Below are 17,001 nucleotides of genomic sequence, written 5' to 3'. Positions count from 1 at the left end.
ATACACACACACACACACACGCACATACACACACACAAAGAGCTTCTCTCTTCCTTGCTTTTTATCTCCTGCTTATGCTGTATTAATCATCTTAACTGTAGCACCCCCTGCTGGTAACTGACAGGTCATCCAGAAGCAGTTAGTTGTTCTACTGTCTGCCTCATTTTTGCCTAGTGCACACACATCTCCCCAGCTCCCCTCTTGAGCTCCTAACCTGTGGGAGGCAGCTGATCTACCTCATTGACTTCCCGTTACTTCAAATGAGGCTTAACAAGCTGAAGCTGAAACTCGCTCTTTCTTTCTCACTCCCTCTCTGTTTCTCTCGTCTCGAGCCTCCCTCTCTTTCTAAATGCCCACATACACACAGTACAGTACAGTACAGTACAGTATATCATTGCCTCTGTTAAGGCATTTCAAGTACAAAAATATGCACACAAATCAGTCTGCAAACTGAATCCTCCTATATAATATATAACATGATGATCATTTAATGTAGTAATGAGTGTGTGGTAAACCTTGAGATGCAATTCCATGTTTCCATGACACATAAATCCTAGTGAAATGTGTGATATCTTATTCAGGCCGCACCGCCATGCTCTTCATCATAACTCATCCTTGCTTGACCTGTCCTTGTGCATGCACCGGGTCAATTTAATGTGTCTCTATGTGGATTATAGCATCCGTCCCCACCTCCTTCGAGGGACCCTTCGGGAAGATCTTCTACAGGGTGCGGGCTGTGATCGACACGCCACGCTTCTCAAAGGACTACAAGGCCCAGAGAGCCTTTTACCTACTCAACGTGCTCAACCTCAACGACGTGCAAGATATTGAGGTGAGAACTCCAGAACACCCGCCCACCTAAGAGGCATATAAGAGCCACCAAGGGGCCAGGCAGACATACTAATAAAAGAACAATGGGAAGCTGACACACTAATACAAATGGACAACCAAACAAAAACAAAATGGATTCTTTACTTGTGATGAATTAATAACATGGAACTGATGCAAGCCACAGAGAAGGCTATGCTTTTTGAAGCTATTCAGTTGTTGACCTCCAGTTCTGATTCTCCTTATGATGTCTCAGCTCAGTACTGTGTGACTGCTAAAGTGAGATGGCTGCGAGCCCCCGGGGGAGAATGGAGTAGCTAAGTTCACAGCCGCCCCGTGAATGCTTTCTGTAATGTCATTAAACCAGAACCAGCGCGGATGGCCAAGCTCTCAGCCAAGCCGAAATGTAATCAATCCTTTGCCAGCCTCCCTTTAGAACCAATCAACTTTTTGGCAGGTTAAACGACCCAATCACATTCAAAAAGTCTCCAATCTGCCCCCCCCCCCCCAGCACTCATCCCTCATGCATCCTAATCGTGTATCCTCGATCTCCACAGCAACCCAGCTGCGCTGTGATGACGAGGAAGTTCAGCTACCTCCTGGTGAAGACGGGCACGCTGATGCTGAAGGCGCGGAGCGACCTGAGGGGCTACACCCCAGGCCAGGTCATCCAGCTGGCCACGGAGATCCACAACAAGTCTGGAAAAGACACAGGCTGTGTGCTGGCCAGCCTCGTGCAGGTACAGTCAGACTGAAACAGGCAGCATGATCCTAACATCAAACAATATTGGTGGCTATTCATAGTTAGATTACTGCCAAACATCTGTAAGTAAGCCTAGAAAATACTGATTGTTTTTTTTTTTTTTCAAATTAATTTAGAATTAGAATTGTTCTAGAATTAGAAAAAGTAATTCATTAATTAATCGAAAACATGAATAAATCTCCATGAAGCAAGGAGAGGGGAGGGAAACCAGGACTACAGCTATAATGTCTTGTTTGAATGTCTTCCATGGATTCACAGCAGTATTTTTACAGTTTAGACAAGTGGTGTCCCCTGGGGGTTAGAACATTCTAGGTTCTAGGATGTCAAGGTTCTCAAGAGAGCTGTCAGAACAGGGGTGCCAGGATTGACAGGGATGACAGGGTTTTTATTTTTAAGCACTTTTGTATTTCTGTGTGTTTGACCAATCACATCTCCTTAATCCCTTGTGCATGTTTTGTCATCTGTCTGTCCCCTCTTGTGTTGGACATCTACCCCTCTGTGGTGTGTCCTTCCTATCTACCCCTCTGTGGTGTGTCCTGTCCTATCTACCCCTCTGTGGTGTGTCCTGTCCTATCTACCCCTCTGTGGTGTGTCCTGTCCTGTCCTATCTACCCCTCTGTGGTGTGTCCTGTCCTATCTACCCCTCTGTGGTGTGTCCTGTCCTGTCCTATCTACCCCTCTGTGGTGTGTCCTGTCCTATCTACCCCTCTGTGGTGTGTCCTGTCCTATCTACCCCTCTGTGGTGTCTCCTGTCCTACAAGAGCAGAAAGTGACCTATAGGAGCAAGCGGCCCCTCATGGACCTGCGCACCATCGCCGAGGTGGAGGGGGCGGGGGTGAAGGCCGGCAAACATGCAGAGTGGCGGGAGCAGATTATCGTCCCGCCCCTCCCTCAGTCCGCCCTCACTGGCTGCAGCCTCATTGACATCGAGTACTTCATCCAGGTCAGGAACAACTGCCACACACCATTAAGTAAAGCCTATTACAGTCCCCTGGTTAAATGAAAGTTTCTCACATTCTAATGAGAGGACAGACACATTTCCCCTAAAATACAAAGTTATTTTTGTGCTGGATGAAAGAAATCTACAAGTACATATTTGACAGTCAGTCCAAAAAGAACGTGCACACCATCAAATGCCAAAGCAGAGTGTCGTAGACTTTTAAATTCATCAAGAGACAAAAGTGCACAGTGCTATCCAGTGAAGAGCATTTCGCTTCTTTTCCTCAATGTTGTGAATCATCTGCTAAAATCCAGCATCGTCATTACTTTGAGCCTGTTACGACCCTGTCACAAGGCCGCAGGAGGCGACGGGTTCAAGTCAGTCATCAGTAATGCAAGTGAAATGTGCTGTGTTGTGTGTGTCCACAATCCAAGGTAAGAGTGGCCTCAAACAGGAGAGAAAGCAGCCCTTTTAACTGGCGAGACACCTGCATCTGTTTCACCATCAGCAATTAGGCACTGAAGCCCAGCCTCCTGGCACACCTGCAGACAACAGCGAAGAAAACAAGCAGAAGGCCTAGCGGGCAATAACAGAGCCGGCGAGGGGTGGTTGAGTTTGGATGTCGGACATCAGTGAGACTCCCACCATGCGATCAGGGGAGGCTGAAGAGAAGCAGGGATGAAGGAGCCTAAAGTCTGACTCCTCTCCATAGTCCTTCACCTCCCTGCAGTTTGCACTCTCTGCTTCCACCACTACCTATCCCAGCTATGAGAGCTACATAGAGGACGGCCTTCTCTTTTTCTCTTGATGAGTTAAAAAAAAGTCTACTACTCTCTGCATTGGCGTTTAATTGTGTGCTAGCTCTTCTTGGACTGACCGCTACATATATCCTGGAACCTATGCACCCATTTTGTCTTACACAAGTACATATTTGCCCATAACATATTCATGTCACTGCAATAGCTTCATCCCCCTCAATCTCTGACTTTTCACCACGTTACCGTCCTCCAAGCATTAATTGTTCTTTCAGCTACTACAAACATCTATACCTCCAACCTGCTACCAGCACAGCCTTATCATTGGCAAAATGGTGTGAATTCTATTTCAGGGAGTAATGCAAGGACCATGTTAGATACTCTCTTCACCCACCACCCCTGAAGAGCCTTCATTAGACCACCTACATTCAGTTTTTTTTATGCCTTTAAAACTCTGCAAGTTTTTGTCCTATAGTCATAAAAAGAACACCCACAGAAACCTTTAATCTTCTACATGTATGCCACCTGTGCATGAAGGTTTTTAGTTAGAGGAAATATACAAAAACATCAAGGCATGTCAGACTCCCTCAGTCCTTCTATCCAGTGTAAGGTTGTTTTCTGTGACTGTTAATCAAATGAACTCTTCAGACACTTCCTCAAACAGCAGACCAAGCTGACTTGAAAGCGCTGTGTGCCTGTGGTGTTGCTCGTGCAGCGTGTGTGTGTGTGTGTGTGTGTGTGTGTGTGTGGGTGTGTGTGTGTCTGAGGTTTGCTCGGTGGTGCGTGAATGACGATGCAGCTGTGGCCAGGACTGTCGCCTAAAATGCCCATTTCATAAAGCACCTCGTCGGAGCTCCCCATGCTTGTCACGCCATCACCCCCATGCCAGCTTATCTCTGGTAGATAAACAATGATGGCTTGACAGGAAATTAACCAAAAAAAATATGGTGCACACAAATTGAACACAGTAAAGTAGGCAACCAACTAGTCTAAACAAATGCCCTGTCAGGCATAAGTCAAAAATACATTCAAGATGAAAATGACAGTTGTTCATTTTCTTCTTTGGGTGTGTGTGTGTGTGTGTGTGTGTGTGTGTGTGTGTGGGAGGGGTGTTCAAACAGATGTTTGTCAGTGATGGTGCTGCGGTTTCCTTTTTCAGTGCTGTGTCAGTGTCGCTGTGCAGAGAGGTGGTGACAAGTACTCTTCTATTCAGAGAAGTAAAGCGCTTTGCAAGGCCAGAGGATTCTCTCTGCGAACGAGGTTTCTAATGAGGCGGGGACGAGAACTGTAATTAGACCCGCAGAGAGGCGTAGGATAAGGCCTGACAGGACGCTCTGTAGGATTTATGTAAGAGGGGTTCAGTGCTGCTTGAACTGAACAAATACAGATCATGATTTTAATGAGCGTGGTTCCTTATTGATCCAGTGTCTAATTAGGCTGAGAGTAATCATTTTCTGACGGGTGTCACAAGCTAATAGTCCCTCATTGACTCTGTATTTCTTTCTTCGTGATTTTGTTTTTTGACTCGCTTTTTTCTCTTCCTCTTTTCTCACTCGCTTCTGTAGGTATCTCTGAAGTCTCCGGAAGCTGTGGTCACTCTACCCATCTACATCGGCAACATCGCTGTCAACATGACCCCCTCCAGGCCAATGCTCCCCCACCCTGGCACCCCTCTGGGTGCCATGTCCAGTCCCTGCCCCAGGGGTGTCGTCCCCAGCGCCCCCCCGGCCGAGGAGGACCCGGACTCGCTGGGTGCGGGAGGCCTCGCCAGCGAGGAGATCCCCACCAAGAGCCACTCCCAGCAGGACCCAACCGGCCAGCCCACCACTGTGTCCTCCAGCGCATTCGGCTATGCCCCAGGCCTAGCCACCCCGCACGGGCAATGCAACCCTAATGCAGCTCCGGATGGCTCTGCTCAGCTGTTCTGTGTGTCCACCGGGGCCTCCATACCATTCTTCTCAGAGGGAAACGCCACGCCTGTGCCCACGTCATGCTCACTGATTCTGCCGCCTGAGTACAGCCGCTGGGACTTCCCTCCCGGTGAGTGACCCATCCCTGAAGGCACCCTAAGTCACATGTTTTCGGTGCCTTCATGGTTTTATATGGAATCTCAAATGACTACATGTTGACAAAAAGCGCTAAATGAAAAAAAGACAACTAAACTTACTCAAGGTATAAACATGGGTTATATATATTAGTAAGAGTTACAAGAGTTACATTATGTTATGGGTTGTATATATAAGTTACATTAACATTTTATAATGTAAAACTACAACCCTTTTTTGGTTGAAACTAGATAAAGCACTAATTTACTAAAGAGGCTGTGTAAATTGAGTACCACGTAAATCGATCCTCTGCGGAGAAGTTCATTGTCTTTTATGTCTTCCTGGTTTAACAACCTTCATAACTCTCTGTTTCAGAACCCCCTCCCACCTATGAGGAGAGCTGCAACAGCAACTCCAGTTTCAACAGTTAGACAAAAGGACATATGGGAACTATGAGCATGGATACAAGGGGTGTGTGCTGCTGGACGTAATGGACTAGATGTGACGGGCATTGCAATCAGCCCCCCAAACCTGCCTTTGGCCTGATCATTGTTCTCTCCAGTGAGGCTGTGTTACATTTATTTTATAAATACTTAAAAAGGGATCAAGACTTAGTTGTACCTATTCACCCCCCCCCTATTTCCCAATACTGTGTTCTACGCGGAGGAGAAAACAAGGGAGAGAAAAAGGCAAAGAAAAAAGTATTTGACTGCGCTAAATGGAGGCACTTCTTAAAAACCACTTAATATGTATGTTTGTATGCAGCAACACTGGAGATCATAATTAGGAGTGAATATATGAGGGGGGTAGTTCAAGTTTTGTGTTTAAAGAAAGTAAAATATTAGCATCTGTGATGCCTGGAAATAAAGAAAAAACATCCTATTGTAACGTATTGTACATTTATACATATTCATTTACTTTGATTCCTACCAAGGCTGGCCTTCATAGAAATATTTCAAATACTTAATAAAGAAATGTAGGACATTTTAATGTAGCAGACACACAGGCCATACGGTTTCAAGTGCGCTAGACCTTAACATGTACTGTAGTGTCTTTCTGAATGGCTCAGATACACTCAGGCTACTACAGGTGCTGTACTCTGCTGGACTCTGCTGGTTCACACATACACACACACACGCACGCACGCACGCACGCACGCACACACACACACACACACACACACACACACACACACACACACACACACACACACACACACACACACACACACACACACACACACACACACACAGGGTATCTCTGGAATGCATCAAACCCCAGATGAAGATACAAACTGCCATCAGTCCTCTGTAATTTAGTGGCAAGCTGATGTACAGGCTATTGCAGAGGTTTTCTGGTGCTTTAAATCACATGATGAACTAACAGGGGTCATGTCAGATGTTATAAGAGTCAGTTCACCAAGCACATTGCTGGCCCTTCACACAATCTCAGTGTGCACGTACACATCGCTCCTTTAGGTTGAAACTGTGATATTTAGCGCTAGCTAAGCAAACTGTTTACCAGTGTACCAGTGTATCTTTTCTTGGTTGACCAACTGACAGAATACCAGCAAGACAAGATACATGATTAACGTCATTTAAATGTAGTGAATGAATTTACTCACATAGAAAGTATGCTGCGAGTCCTGATGATTAGTAGACAGTCCTTGTGACTTCAGAATGACTTCAGACTATGGCTCTCCTCGAAAGTCTTGAATCAAAAAAATACAGCTTTACTACATAAATTAACACAATTATACTCCTACAATGCAAACATAGTACCGATTGCATCAAAATCTGTGACGATGATTATCCTGTCCTGAAAGTTGTAAATTAGTTGCTTCAACAGATCGGCACTGTTCAGAGAAGTCAGTACTGTTAAATGCAGATTAAAGAGCATATCAGTAAAGCCCTTTCAAAATGTGTAATAAATACAGAAGGGTCTCTTTCTAACCCCAAATTTGATCAGAGAAAAGTTGACCCTAAGATTTTCAATGCAATGCAATTATAGGTATTTACTTTTGCTGTAATCAGTGTAATGCATTGTTACAGGTAATGGTCTAGTCTTTTTACAGGAGTGCAGTCGTGTGGAGGTCCATTTCACAAAATGGATTTCGTTATGTCCTTATGCTTGATTTCTAAATATCAACTGCTGATGTAGATTTATAAAAAAAAAAATGTTAAAGTTTATAACTATATTTACATTCCAGTCCAAATGCTCTTTTCCCAAAAATGTCCATACTACTTCACTTCTTCAAAATACACTTCAGTTTGACTTCCAGCACTTCATCAGGTAGGTGTGACTATTACCCAGAATCCCAGCCTGTACCTATCTACCATCTCTGACAGAGAGAGAGCTCTGTGGTTGCAAAGAACTTGACAGTAGAAACAAGATCTGCCTCATTTCTGGTGGTCACAGGCCCCTAATAAACCTGATAAGACAAGTCATAATATGGTATAGTTTGGGATCATACAGTACATGCAATGTTAGTACCACCATTGTTTTTTTTTTAATGTATTTCAGATATTATCTGTTTTTATTTTGTGTTCTAAATGTTGAATGAATGGTGTACTGAGATGAATGTGAAGCCTTACGTTGTACTCTGTTGCTGTGAATAATTTTTGACTGGTACTTTTAATACCTTCTTCGTTTTCATTCTCAATGGTCAACTCACACACTGCACACTATTGGAGCACACAATTAGCACCTTTATATAGACTTTCTCTCTCCTCCTCTGTCTCTCTCTCTCTCTCACGCACGCACACACACACACACACACACACACACTCACACACACATATACACACAGACATATAGCGAGAGAGGGAGAGCTCTAAATTGATTATGTTCAGAAGTGCTATGGTCACCATCAACTGCAAATGCAATACACTGAAACAATCTGACAAAATGTTCTGTACTACGGTCGACATGTCACAAGCCCATTTCACCCGTAGCATTCATGACATCTAAATAACCTACCAGCTAGGTACTAGCAAACTGCTTGCCTGAGTCCATCCCCTGCAGGAGCTGTTGTTTCACCACCCATGCCCTCCATTAATGGGAATTAAAATCCTCAGCCCATCACAGCACTCTATGTAATCACTTTCCCCAGAACTGGTCAATGGTGGTGCTCCATCAGTGAGGTAGTGTAGAGAGGGAAGGAAGGTCAGTGGGTATTGGAGTGTGTTAGCTTCCATAGTCCCCCCTCTCTATTTCCTGAGGACTGCCCTTAAGAGTGCCTTCAGAATGCTAATGCAGTCAGGAAGGTCAGAGAGGATGGATGAGGAAAGTATTTTTGTACTCCTGCTGGTGAACCGTCCTTTTCTCGTCTGCTCCCAAAACCACCTCCTTTCATCTTCTTGTGGGGAAAAAATAGAAGGGAAAATACTGTAATTTTATGTCATACAAGACACCCTGAAGACTGTATTGGTTGAGTCGTGTCCTGAGTTGGCCGTTTCTGTTCTGTTTCTGTCCTGCTGTTTGCTAGACCAAAGCTTTATAAGTTTCCTTTGTTGGTTATTGTATGCAATTCCTGTCACTGGTGGTCTGTTGGAATTGCCTTTTCTATATGAAACAGTGTGGCACCTATGGCTATGTGAGATGACCTTTGGAAAGAATGACTCTTTTGTTTTGTTAGGTTTTTTTTTCAATTCACTAGCCAAGATTGGAATACTGCAATGTTCACCGTGGTGGATCCAAGTAACATTTCAAACTAAGAATGATGATGATTTTAAATCAATACTGTACAGTATGTTAATAAATTTGCATTGATTATACATACTGTCTCTGATGTTACTGAGGAATAAAATCCACCCCATCTCGTCAGCCAGGTTTGAACAAAGTTCTGCTTAGTGTTTCAACACAATTCCTTTGTCAGCCATTCCCATCGGGCAGTGAGGACTCTAAGGCAAGTCAAATGTTCTCATCAATCAATTGTATTCTAAGGCACACAGGAGCTGCATACACAATTGACTGCCATGCAAAACAACTCCCTACTATTCAGTGAGATCCACTTGTCTCCTGTCAATGCAGCATGTATATAAAAAAAAGAATAACCTTTTATTTAATGGCAAAGATCTGCGATGTATTTAAATACAAAACTGATACAGTGATGTTATTGATGTAAAAGGACCAAGTAGTATCTATTTTAGTAAAAAATAAGGCATAGTCATAGTAATAATAATGTTACTGCGCTCAGACTTGACTATGTGCTTTACTAACTAACTGTCTGGGGGCGTAGATGCAAGGAAATGTTCATTCTACAGCAGGTGTTAACTTATTCATCCACTCTGTTCAGGGGATGGCATTGAGGATAAATGACCTTCAAATTCTTGCCTCCTTGCCATATTCAGCCTATAAATGATTGAACGTGAAATGCATTACAACATTGTCATTGGGGACAGTCCTTTTGCCTGCCACAAGGGGAAATGACAGGTACATACACCAACTTTATAAACTAACTAGACGTACTGAATAGCAGCGCTATTGACAGCCATTTTGTTGAGTGAACCAAATGGAATTTCATGAGATGTGAGCAAATATAGGCAAGTATAGACATACCAAATTTGATACCAATATCATGGCAGTTGCAGCACTCTCGCAGGACTAAGTTGGGCATGCATCCAAAGAATATGGTAGTGATGCAGGGTATCACATTCTGTTAAGTTTGCACCTTTACATCACAAGATACTGGCTAGTAAAGTGCTAGATTTCGGCTTTGAACATTATCCACTAGGTGGCGCCACTTCACAAATGAATTGTGATGAGCTAGGGTAATGCTCCTCCTAGAGGTTAGTTTGCCATAACATTTTCATACATTTTGGCAAAACGGTTTTCAAGCTATTGCCAAAAAAATGCTTTGCCCCCACCCCACTTCAGGGGGTGCTCGCACCAAGGAAAACACACACCTTGGGATACAAACTTTTTATTCCATATCAGCCATGTGGGGCTACAACCATACCAAGTTTCAGGTGGAGTCATATGAGTATATGATATTGCCAACAAGAAATGAGTGCAAAAAACCCCAAACTGTGACAAAACCTATACAACCGCCTGTGTGTGCGAAGCGGCAGTCATAATAAGAGTTTGTGCTCAGTACAAAGACCATGGGCTTTAGTTTGACAGCAATATTGCATTGGACACAGACAAAGTTGGTATTTAAAATTTCTGCTGAAAATGGCTATTTCTTGTGTTAACAATATTGTTTATATTTCTGAATCAGTAGTAATGAATCAACACACATTTCAGATTTACATGACTGCAATAGAAACGCATTGATCCCTGATGGTTGATGCAAAGGTCTTTCTTTTTGGTCAAATAACAATGAATTCCAAAATTCTGTTCTTGTATTCTCAACAGGATTCTTATATATTATCTACAATATTTGAACTTTTGCATACTGGTATGAGTAAATAGAAAAATTCCTGGCAATGTTGTTTAATTTAGGGTACTAAATTGACTTTCTAAGTATGGGCAACCCTGAAAAAAGCTCATCAATAAAAAACATATATTAGTCAGAATAGAGCTTTACTGTTTTACACTTTCATTGTTTGTAGAGTTCAGTAGCAGTATTTATTCAGCCATAATACCCCAAAACAGCAAGTTGTGAGACACAAGTTTGCCTTCTTTGGCAGGTGAAGTATAGCCTGGCCTGGTCTTGAGCGATTTATAGCCTAAGCCAAGAATAAGTTAATGCCTGGGATGTGTGCAAATGATTCACCAACAACAAGCCAAATTAAAGTGCCCTGTTGATTATCAAGGAATATTAGTTGTTATACAGTGCCCTCCACAATTATTGGCACCCCTAGTGAATATGAGCAAAACAGGCTATAAAAAAATATGTCTTTGCTGTTTATCCTCTTGGTCTTTCACTCAAAATATTCACAAAAATCGTACCTTTTCATTGAAGTATAACTATTGAAAGAAAAAAAAACTGTTGACATTAAATAAATATTTTTCCCCAAAACATGTGTGCCACAATTATTGGCACTCCTTAATTTAATGTTTTGTGCAGCCTCCCTTTGCCAAGATAACAGCTCTGAGTCTTTTCCTATAATGCGTGATGAGGTTGGTGAACACATGGCACGGGATCTGAGACCATTCCTACATACAGTATCTCTCCAGATCCTTCAGATTCTGAGGTCAACATTTGTAGACTCGGCTTCAGCTCATCCCACAGATTTTCTATGGGATTTAGGTAGGGGGACTGTGATGGCCATGGCAAAACCTGTATTCTGCGGTCGGTGAACCATTTTTATGTTGATTTTGAGGTGTGCTTCGGATCATTGACCTGCTGGAAGGTCCAACCACAGCCCATTTTAAGCTTACTGGAGGGGGCTGTTAGGTTTTCATTTAATATCTGCTGGTATTTGATGGAGTCCATGATACCATGTATCCTAACAAGATGTCCAGGGCCTTTGGAAGAAAAACAGCCCCACAACATCAAAGATCCGCCACCATACTTCACATTGGGTATGGGGGTCTTTTCTGTATGGCTATCTTTCTGTCTACGCCAAACCCACCTTTGATGTTTGTTGCCAAAAAGCTTTATTTTGGTCTCATCTGACCATATAACTCGCCCATTGAAAGTCTGACTTACATTTGGCAAACTGTAGGCGCTTTAGTTTGTAGTTGATTGACAGCAGAGGCTTTTTTCTGGCAACCCTCCAAAACAACTTGTGGTGATGTAGGTGGCGTCTGATGGTAGTTTTGGAGACTTTCTGACCCCAAGACTCAACTCACCTCTACAATTCTCCAGCTGTGATCCTTAGAGATTATTTTGCCAGTCGAACCATCCTCCTCACGGTGCGTGGGGTCAATGTACACACACGTCCTCTTCCAGGCTGATTCTTAACATCTCCTGTCGCTTTAAACTTCTTAATTATTTCCATGATAGTGAAAATGGGTATTTTCAACTCTTTAGAGATTTTCTTGTGTCCATTTCTTGATTTGTGCAGCTCCACAACTTTCCGTCGCACATCGTCACTGTGTTCTTGGGTCTTTCCCATAGTGATGAATGACTAATGGAATTTGGCCTGTGTCACCTCATATTTGTACGCCAGTGGAACAGGAAGTCATGGTTGACCTCTTAAGACTTCCTTATCAAACAGGTGAACTTAAAAATGTAAAACATGACTGGAAATATACTTCAGTTATATTTTAATTATAAGATTTTTCTAGGGGTGCCAATAATTGTGGCACACATGTTTTGGGGAAAAATATTTATTTAAGGTCAACAGTTTTTTTTTCGTTCAATAATTTTACTTCAATGAAAAGGTAAGATTTTTGTGAATATTTTGAGTGAAAGACCAAGAGGATAAACAGCAAAGACATATTTTTCTATAGCCTGTTTTGCTCATATTCACTAGGGGTGCCAATAATTGTGGAGGGCACTGTATTACTTTTTAATAATTGTGGATATCAGTACAACTGATGCTGTTTATCTCTCTTTCTATAATTATGCACATATATAGATCTTCTTTTTTTTTTTAATGAAGGAACATTATCTTTTCTACACAAAGCACTCTCTGTCAGCACATAGCTGCTTTTACCTAAATATTGACAGCTGTGATAAAGGTAAAGAAGACACACAGAGAAAAGAACAACAGAGAATGTGTCACTATTTCCTAGGTCATGGGTCATAGGCTCAGGATCAGTTGTGCATCTATGGAGAGGCTAACTATCAAAACCTCAGCACATTTCTATGAGAGAAAAGCGGTAACACGGACAGAATTGTCTTGTTCTGTCTTATTTATGACTGTTAAGCACACAGATGCTGAGTTACTCCAAAGGCATTTCAAATGAATCACCTGAGTGAATACCTGCTCAAATTTGCAGGATCATCCAGAAGACTGCATGCTCTCCAAAGCATCATATCTGTTCACTACTTGCATTTCAAGCCAGTCAGGATTACAACACAGATGGTGTTGAGAGGCAATACCTCCTCAAAGTGGTCAGATCAACATATGTTTGAAATATATTGGCCCTTTATGGTGTTGGACTGGGTAAACAAGGATTTGATGAGATCCCTCCATAGCACAAATAAGGAAAGCCGTGATAATTCGCTCCTCCCCTGCTGCAGTCGCTCTGTTTCCCAAGGACTCTGGCTAATTTGTGTCCTCTGTCTGTGACAACAGAGATGACAGATGGATAACTACCCAAATTGCAAGCATACATGGGGCCAATATATGTTTGGTATCTGGGTTTCCAAGAGGTGTGCAGGAGACAAAGACACAGACAATCTCCCAAAGCAATAGAAACTCTAACAGGAAACAGCCAGAAGAACAGTCGCTCATGAACGACAGTGCACTGTATGCTGTTGTTTTTTTGTTTTTGCCATTGCCACTGCCATAATGACATTATAGGAACAGGCTCAATCCATCAGTCTCTGTCATGCAAGGTTGGGGACCACTGAGTCGCTCACTGTCACTCACTGATTGACTGCACTCCTAACAGCAATTCAAAGACAGACCCTTCAAGAAATGTAATTAAGAATTCTTCAGAGGCACTTCGATCCCTTGCAATTTTCCTTGTAGAATCCCACTTTTGCCGCACTAAACATGCGGAATCTTTAGACTGTCATGCTAATAAGGCCCCACATAGTAGAGAAATTATTCTGGGTAAATAGAATTGCACGCTTAACCCAAAAGCAATGTATCAAATAAGCAACTGTGGCAGAGTAACTTGTAAATAATGAAGTGATTAGGTTTACCTAGCCACTGTGGTCAAGCCAAAGTGAATGGGATGGGAAATTAAGTCAGTGACGTAGTAAAATAAGGGGCGGGGATTTAGTGGATGGCTGAGGAACCATGGCTTCAGTGGAAACTGAGGTAAGAGAAGCGAATATACATTGTAAGTTTGTTTGTCTGCGATGTGGCGTTCTCACTACTGCTTGTTCGGATTGAATGCATATGCCCTAGAGTGCTTACCCAGGCAAAGAGCAAAGATTTATGGGCAATTACTCAACGTCTATCTTCATTAATTTTCAAACTGCCCGCCTGATATTCTCTATCCAGAAACTCTCGGCTTTTGTGTGTAGAACGGGCGACTGACTGAGCATGAATCGTTGTTGATGACAATAATGGGGGCGGCCTCTCAGTCGAAAGACACCTGGCCCCAGCATCTGAATATCTCATACAAACTCGTTGTACTCTAGAGGCTTAACTTTAGTATCCTTGTTCCCGGGTGTCGATACTATCCGGCTTCACACCATCAGTTTTGCTGTCACATTAAGGAGGATAAATACAGTGGTTAAACATGCAAGAAACACTTTTTGCAGTTATTTAGACCACCATACTCTCTGATTTTCAAGTATTGTTGGTGGACGTTTCGATTATTTGTGAAACGTGGAATTAAGCAGTTGCATGGCAGTGAAAGAACACAGGAAGCTAGCCAGCTAGCTAAATGTTAGCTGCTAACCATCATCACTGATGTTATCGGAACAATGTTTAGAGTTACCTGTTAATGTCCTAACACACAGTTTGTCATGGGTGTGTGATGTGATTCGGAATTTTGAGTTAACGTTAATTGTCAGTAGCCCGTATTTGTCCCCTTGTCATTGCGCATTCTTGCAACAGAGTGATGGCTAAGTTAGCTGATATAATATTCGAAAGGGTGCATGTCAGCTGAACCATCGTACCAATTTGTCCCCATTAAATTGCTATATAAATCACGTTAATCAAAAATATACTGAACTGGTGCAGGCAGGTGAATAAAGTGTGTGATGAGGGACATAACCTATAAAACCTCTGGTCTAACATAATGATTCATGGAGTGAGTTTTACTCGACAGCTTGCACTTCAAATCCGCTCTAAGTTACCCACCATCTCCCTTTTTGCGGCGAGGTTTCATAAATCTCCTGCAAAACAGAAACCACTTGTAATGATGAACTTATGTTATCCTGATACATGTATAGTGTTGAACGTGTATAGCTTTAAGTCGAATCAAATCTGAGGGGATTGCGAGATAACAGTGGGCGTAAATATACAGGAACATTTTACTCGGCAAAGTTTGATAACTTGGTGTGACACCCTGTTCGAATATTCACTGTAATATCATTCTGTGTTTTGGTTGATGGTGAAGTGTAAGGTTAGCAGTCATGCTTTAAAGTGCATTGGTTTCGGAATGCAGCCCATGGTCATTGAAGTTACCAGTGTGCCAGGATTGTAGTCAATTAAGGTTATATAATTACACATTTGACCCAACACTCAAGGTGCGTAAAAACAGTTGTCACAGAATTGGTTCCATGTGATTGGTTCCCTGTGATTGGTAATTATCCAGTTAAGGCATTTGTCAGGGAAACAGGCTATCTCTGGTCTGTTTTCCTTCCGCCAGAGGGAGCTCCGAAGTAACTTGTGCAACAGGGAAATATGGTTTTCACTTGCAGGAACCTCTGAGCCCTGCATTTGCCGTCAGTTGTCGACCTCAGTGACCCTACAGTTCGTCTTAAGTATTCTTATCTGTTGAACACGAGGTGTCTAGTTCTCAAATTCTTAACATCGCTGTTGTGCCACCATTATAATACTTGTGTTGATATACCATACAGAATGAGCCAGCGATACTGCTTATCATTTTGAAATTGTACACGTGCATTCCTGACTTACAAGGGATAGCTTACCTTCACAGAGCAATAGCCTGTTAGCTAAAGCTTTTCTGATAACTTGCTTCCATTTAACCTCTTCTACTCATCTAAACCAACCTGTGGAATCTCTCACAATACAGCTGCTTTATTAGAAGCTTAATGGGCACCCTCTGGTCTCGTGCAGTAAGTTTATATTGTTTGGTGGTTAAAATACATATGTATTGTTTATGCATAGATGGGAGGGGGAAGGGATATCAAGCGTTTAAAAAAAAAAAAAAAAGTAATGCTTACTTTTTTTTTTAGTTAGCCAAGTAGCTAATGTGTCAGGGTGAATTCTGGTATAGGTGAAAGCCAGTTTTAAGTTTGAGAAGTTATGATTAAATATCTTAGTCAGTATGAGCTGGCTTGACATTCTCTCTGTTCTGATGTAGCCAATGAAGAGCCTCGTCATAAACCCATTTTTTCAAGGTTTTGAAAGCCAAGACTATGGTAGGATATGGAGAATATGTATCTAACCAGACATAAATGGTGTGAAGAGAAAATACCTCCTCAAAATGGTCAGATAAACTTATGTTACATATACATTGGCCTTGGACTAGATGTTGGACTAGATTTGCTGAGATTCCTCCATGGCACGCAAGGAAAGCGTTAGAGATCATTCCTCCCCTGCAGCAGACGATCTGTGTCAGACCTCGTGGTCCACTGAGCATGCTCATTACTGCACAAGACTGCTCCTACAGGAGAGGGGGAGGACTAGCCTCATAACGCAAAAACAGGCCTTCATGGCCTACACGGCATTGACCGGTGGCTTCAGCTCATGCTTTTAAATAAGCAGGGCGTCACACCTGACAAAGGTATGAGAAATACTGGTATGAACTCTGGCGTCTCATTAAACTGTCTTTGTGCCACTGTGGTGGATCCTGCTGTTTATTGTGCTGACTGGATTGTTGCCTTTAGAGGAAGACATTGCAGGGATTTTTGTGATCCAGGGTTTTTCATTTTCAAATGATCTGCCCAGCAGATACATTTGGGATGTTTCTTTTTACACATATAGGTGGTATCTGGATTGGGCCTTTGGGTGTTACTTGTGT

At 42.5% G+C, this 17,001-nt stretch overlaps 2 protein-coding genes across 10 annotated transcripts in view; both read left to right on the top strand.

Moving 5' to 3' along the window:
- The window catches only part of arrdc1b (arrestin domain containing 1b), a 45,783-nt gene extending 39,564 nt beyond the window's left edge, over positions 1-6,219 (top strand). For all 3 annotated transcript variants that reach the window (XM_031578491.2, XM_031578493.1, XM_031578492.2), the window contains exons 4-8: positions 678-832; positions 1,386-1,568; positions 2,358-2,534; positions 4,852-5,326; positions 5,707-6,219. In XM_031578491.2, the coding sequence (XP_031434351.1) occupies positions 678-832; positions 1,386-1,568; positions 2,358-2,534; positions 4,852-5,326; positions 5,707-5,762 (1,046 nt within the window). In that variant the 3' untranslated portion in view covers positions 5,763-6,219. The remainder of the gene's footprint in view (positions 1-677; positions 833-1,385; positions 1,569-2,357; positions 2,535-4,851; positions 5,327-5,706) is intronic.
- Positions 6,220-14,053: 7,834 nt separating this feature from the next.
- The window catches only part of ehmt1b (euchromatic histone-lysine N-methyltransferase 1b), a 35,254-nt gene continuing 32,306 nt past the window's right edge, over positions 14,054-17,001 (top strand). Inside the window, exon 1 of one of the 7 annotated variants that reach the window (XM_031577237.2) lies at positions 14,054-14,159. In XM_031577237.2, coding sequence (XP_031433097.1) covers positions 14,139-14,159 — 21 coding nt within the window. In that variant the 5' untranslated portion in view covers positions 14,054-14,138. The other 6 variants (XM_031577246.2, XM_031577245.2, XM_031577241.2 and 3 more) reach the window with 6 other exon arrangements.

The sequence above is a fragment of the Clupea harengus genome, chromosome 12 (genome assembly GCF_900700415.2).
Source record: "Clupea harengus chromosome 12, Ch_v2.0.2, whole genome shotgun sequence".
NCBI lineage: Eukaryota > Metazoa > Chordata > Actinopteri > Clupeiformes > Clupeidae > Clupea > Clupea harengus.
The sequence above is the reverse complement of the archived record's forward strand: the minus strand, read 5'-3'. Positions and strand labels throughout refer to the sequence as shown.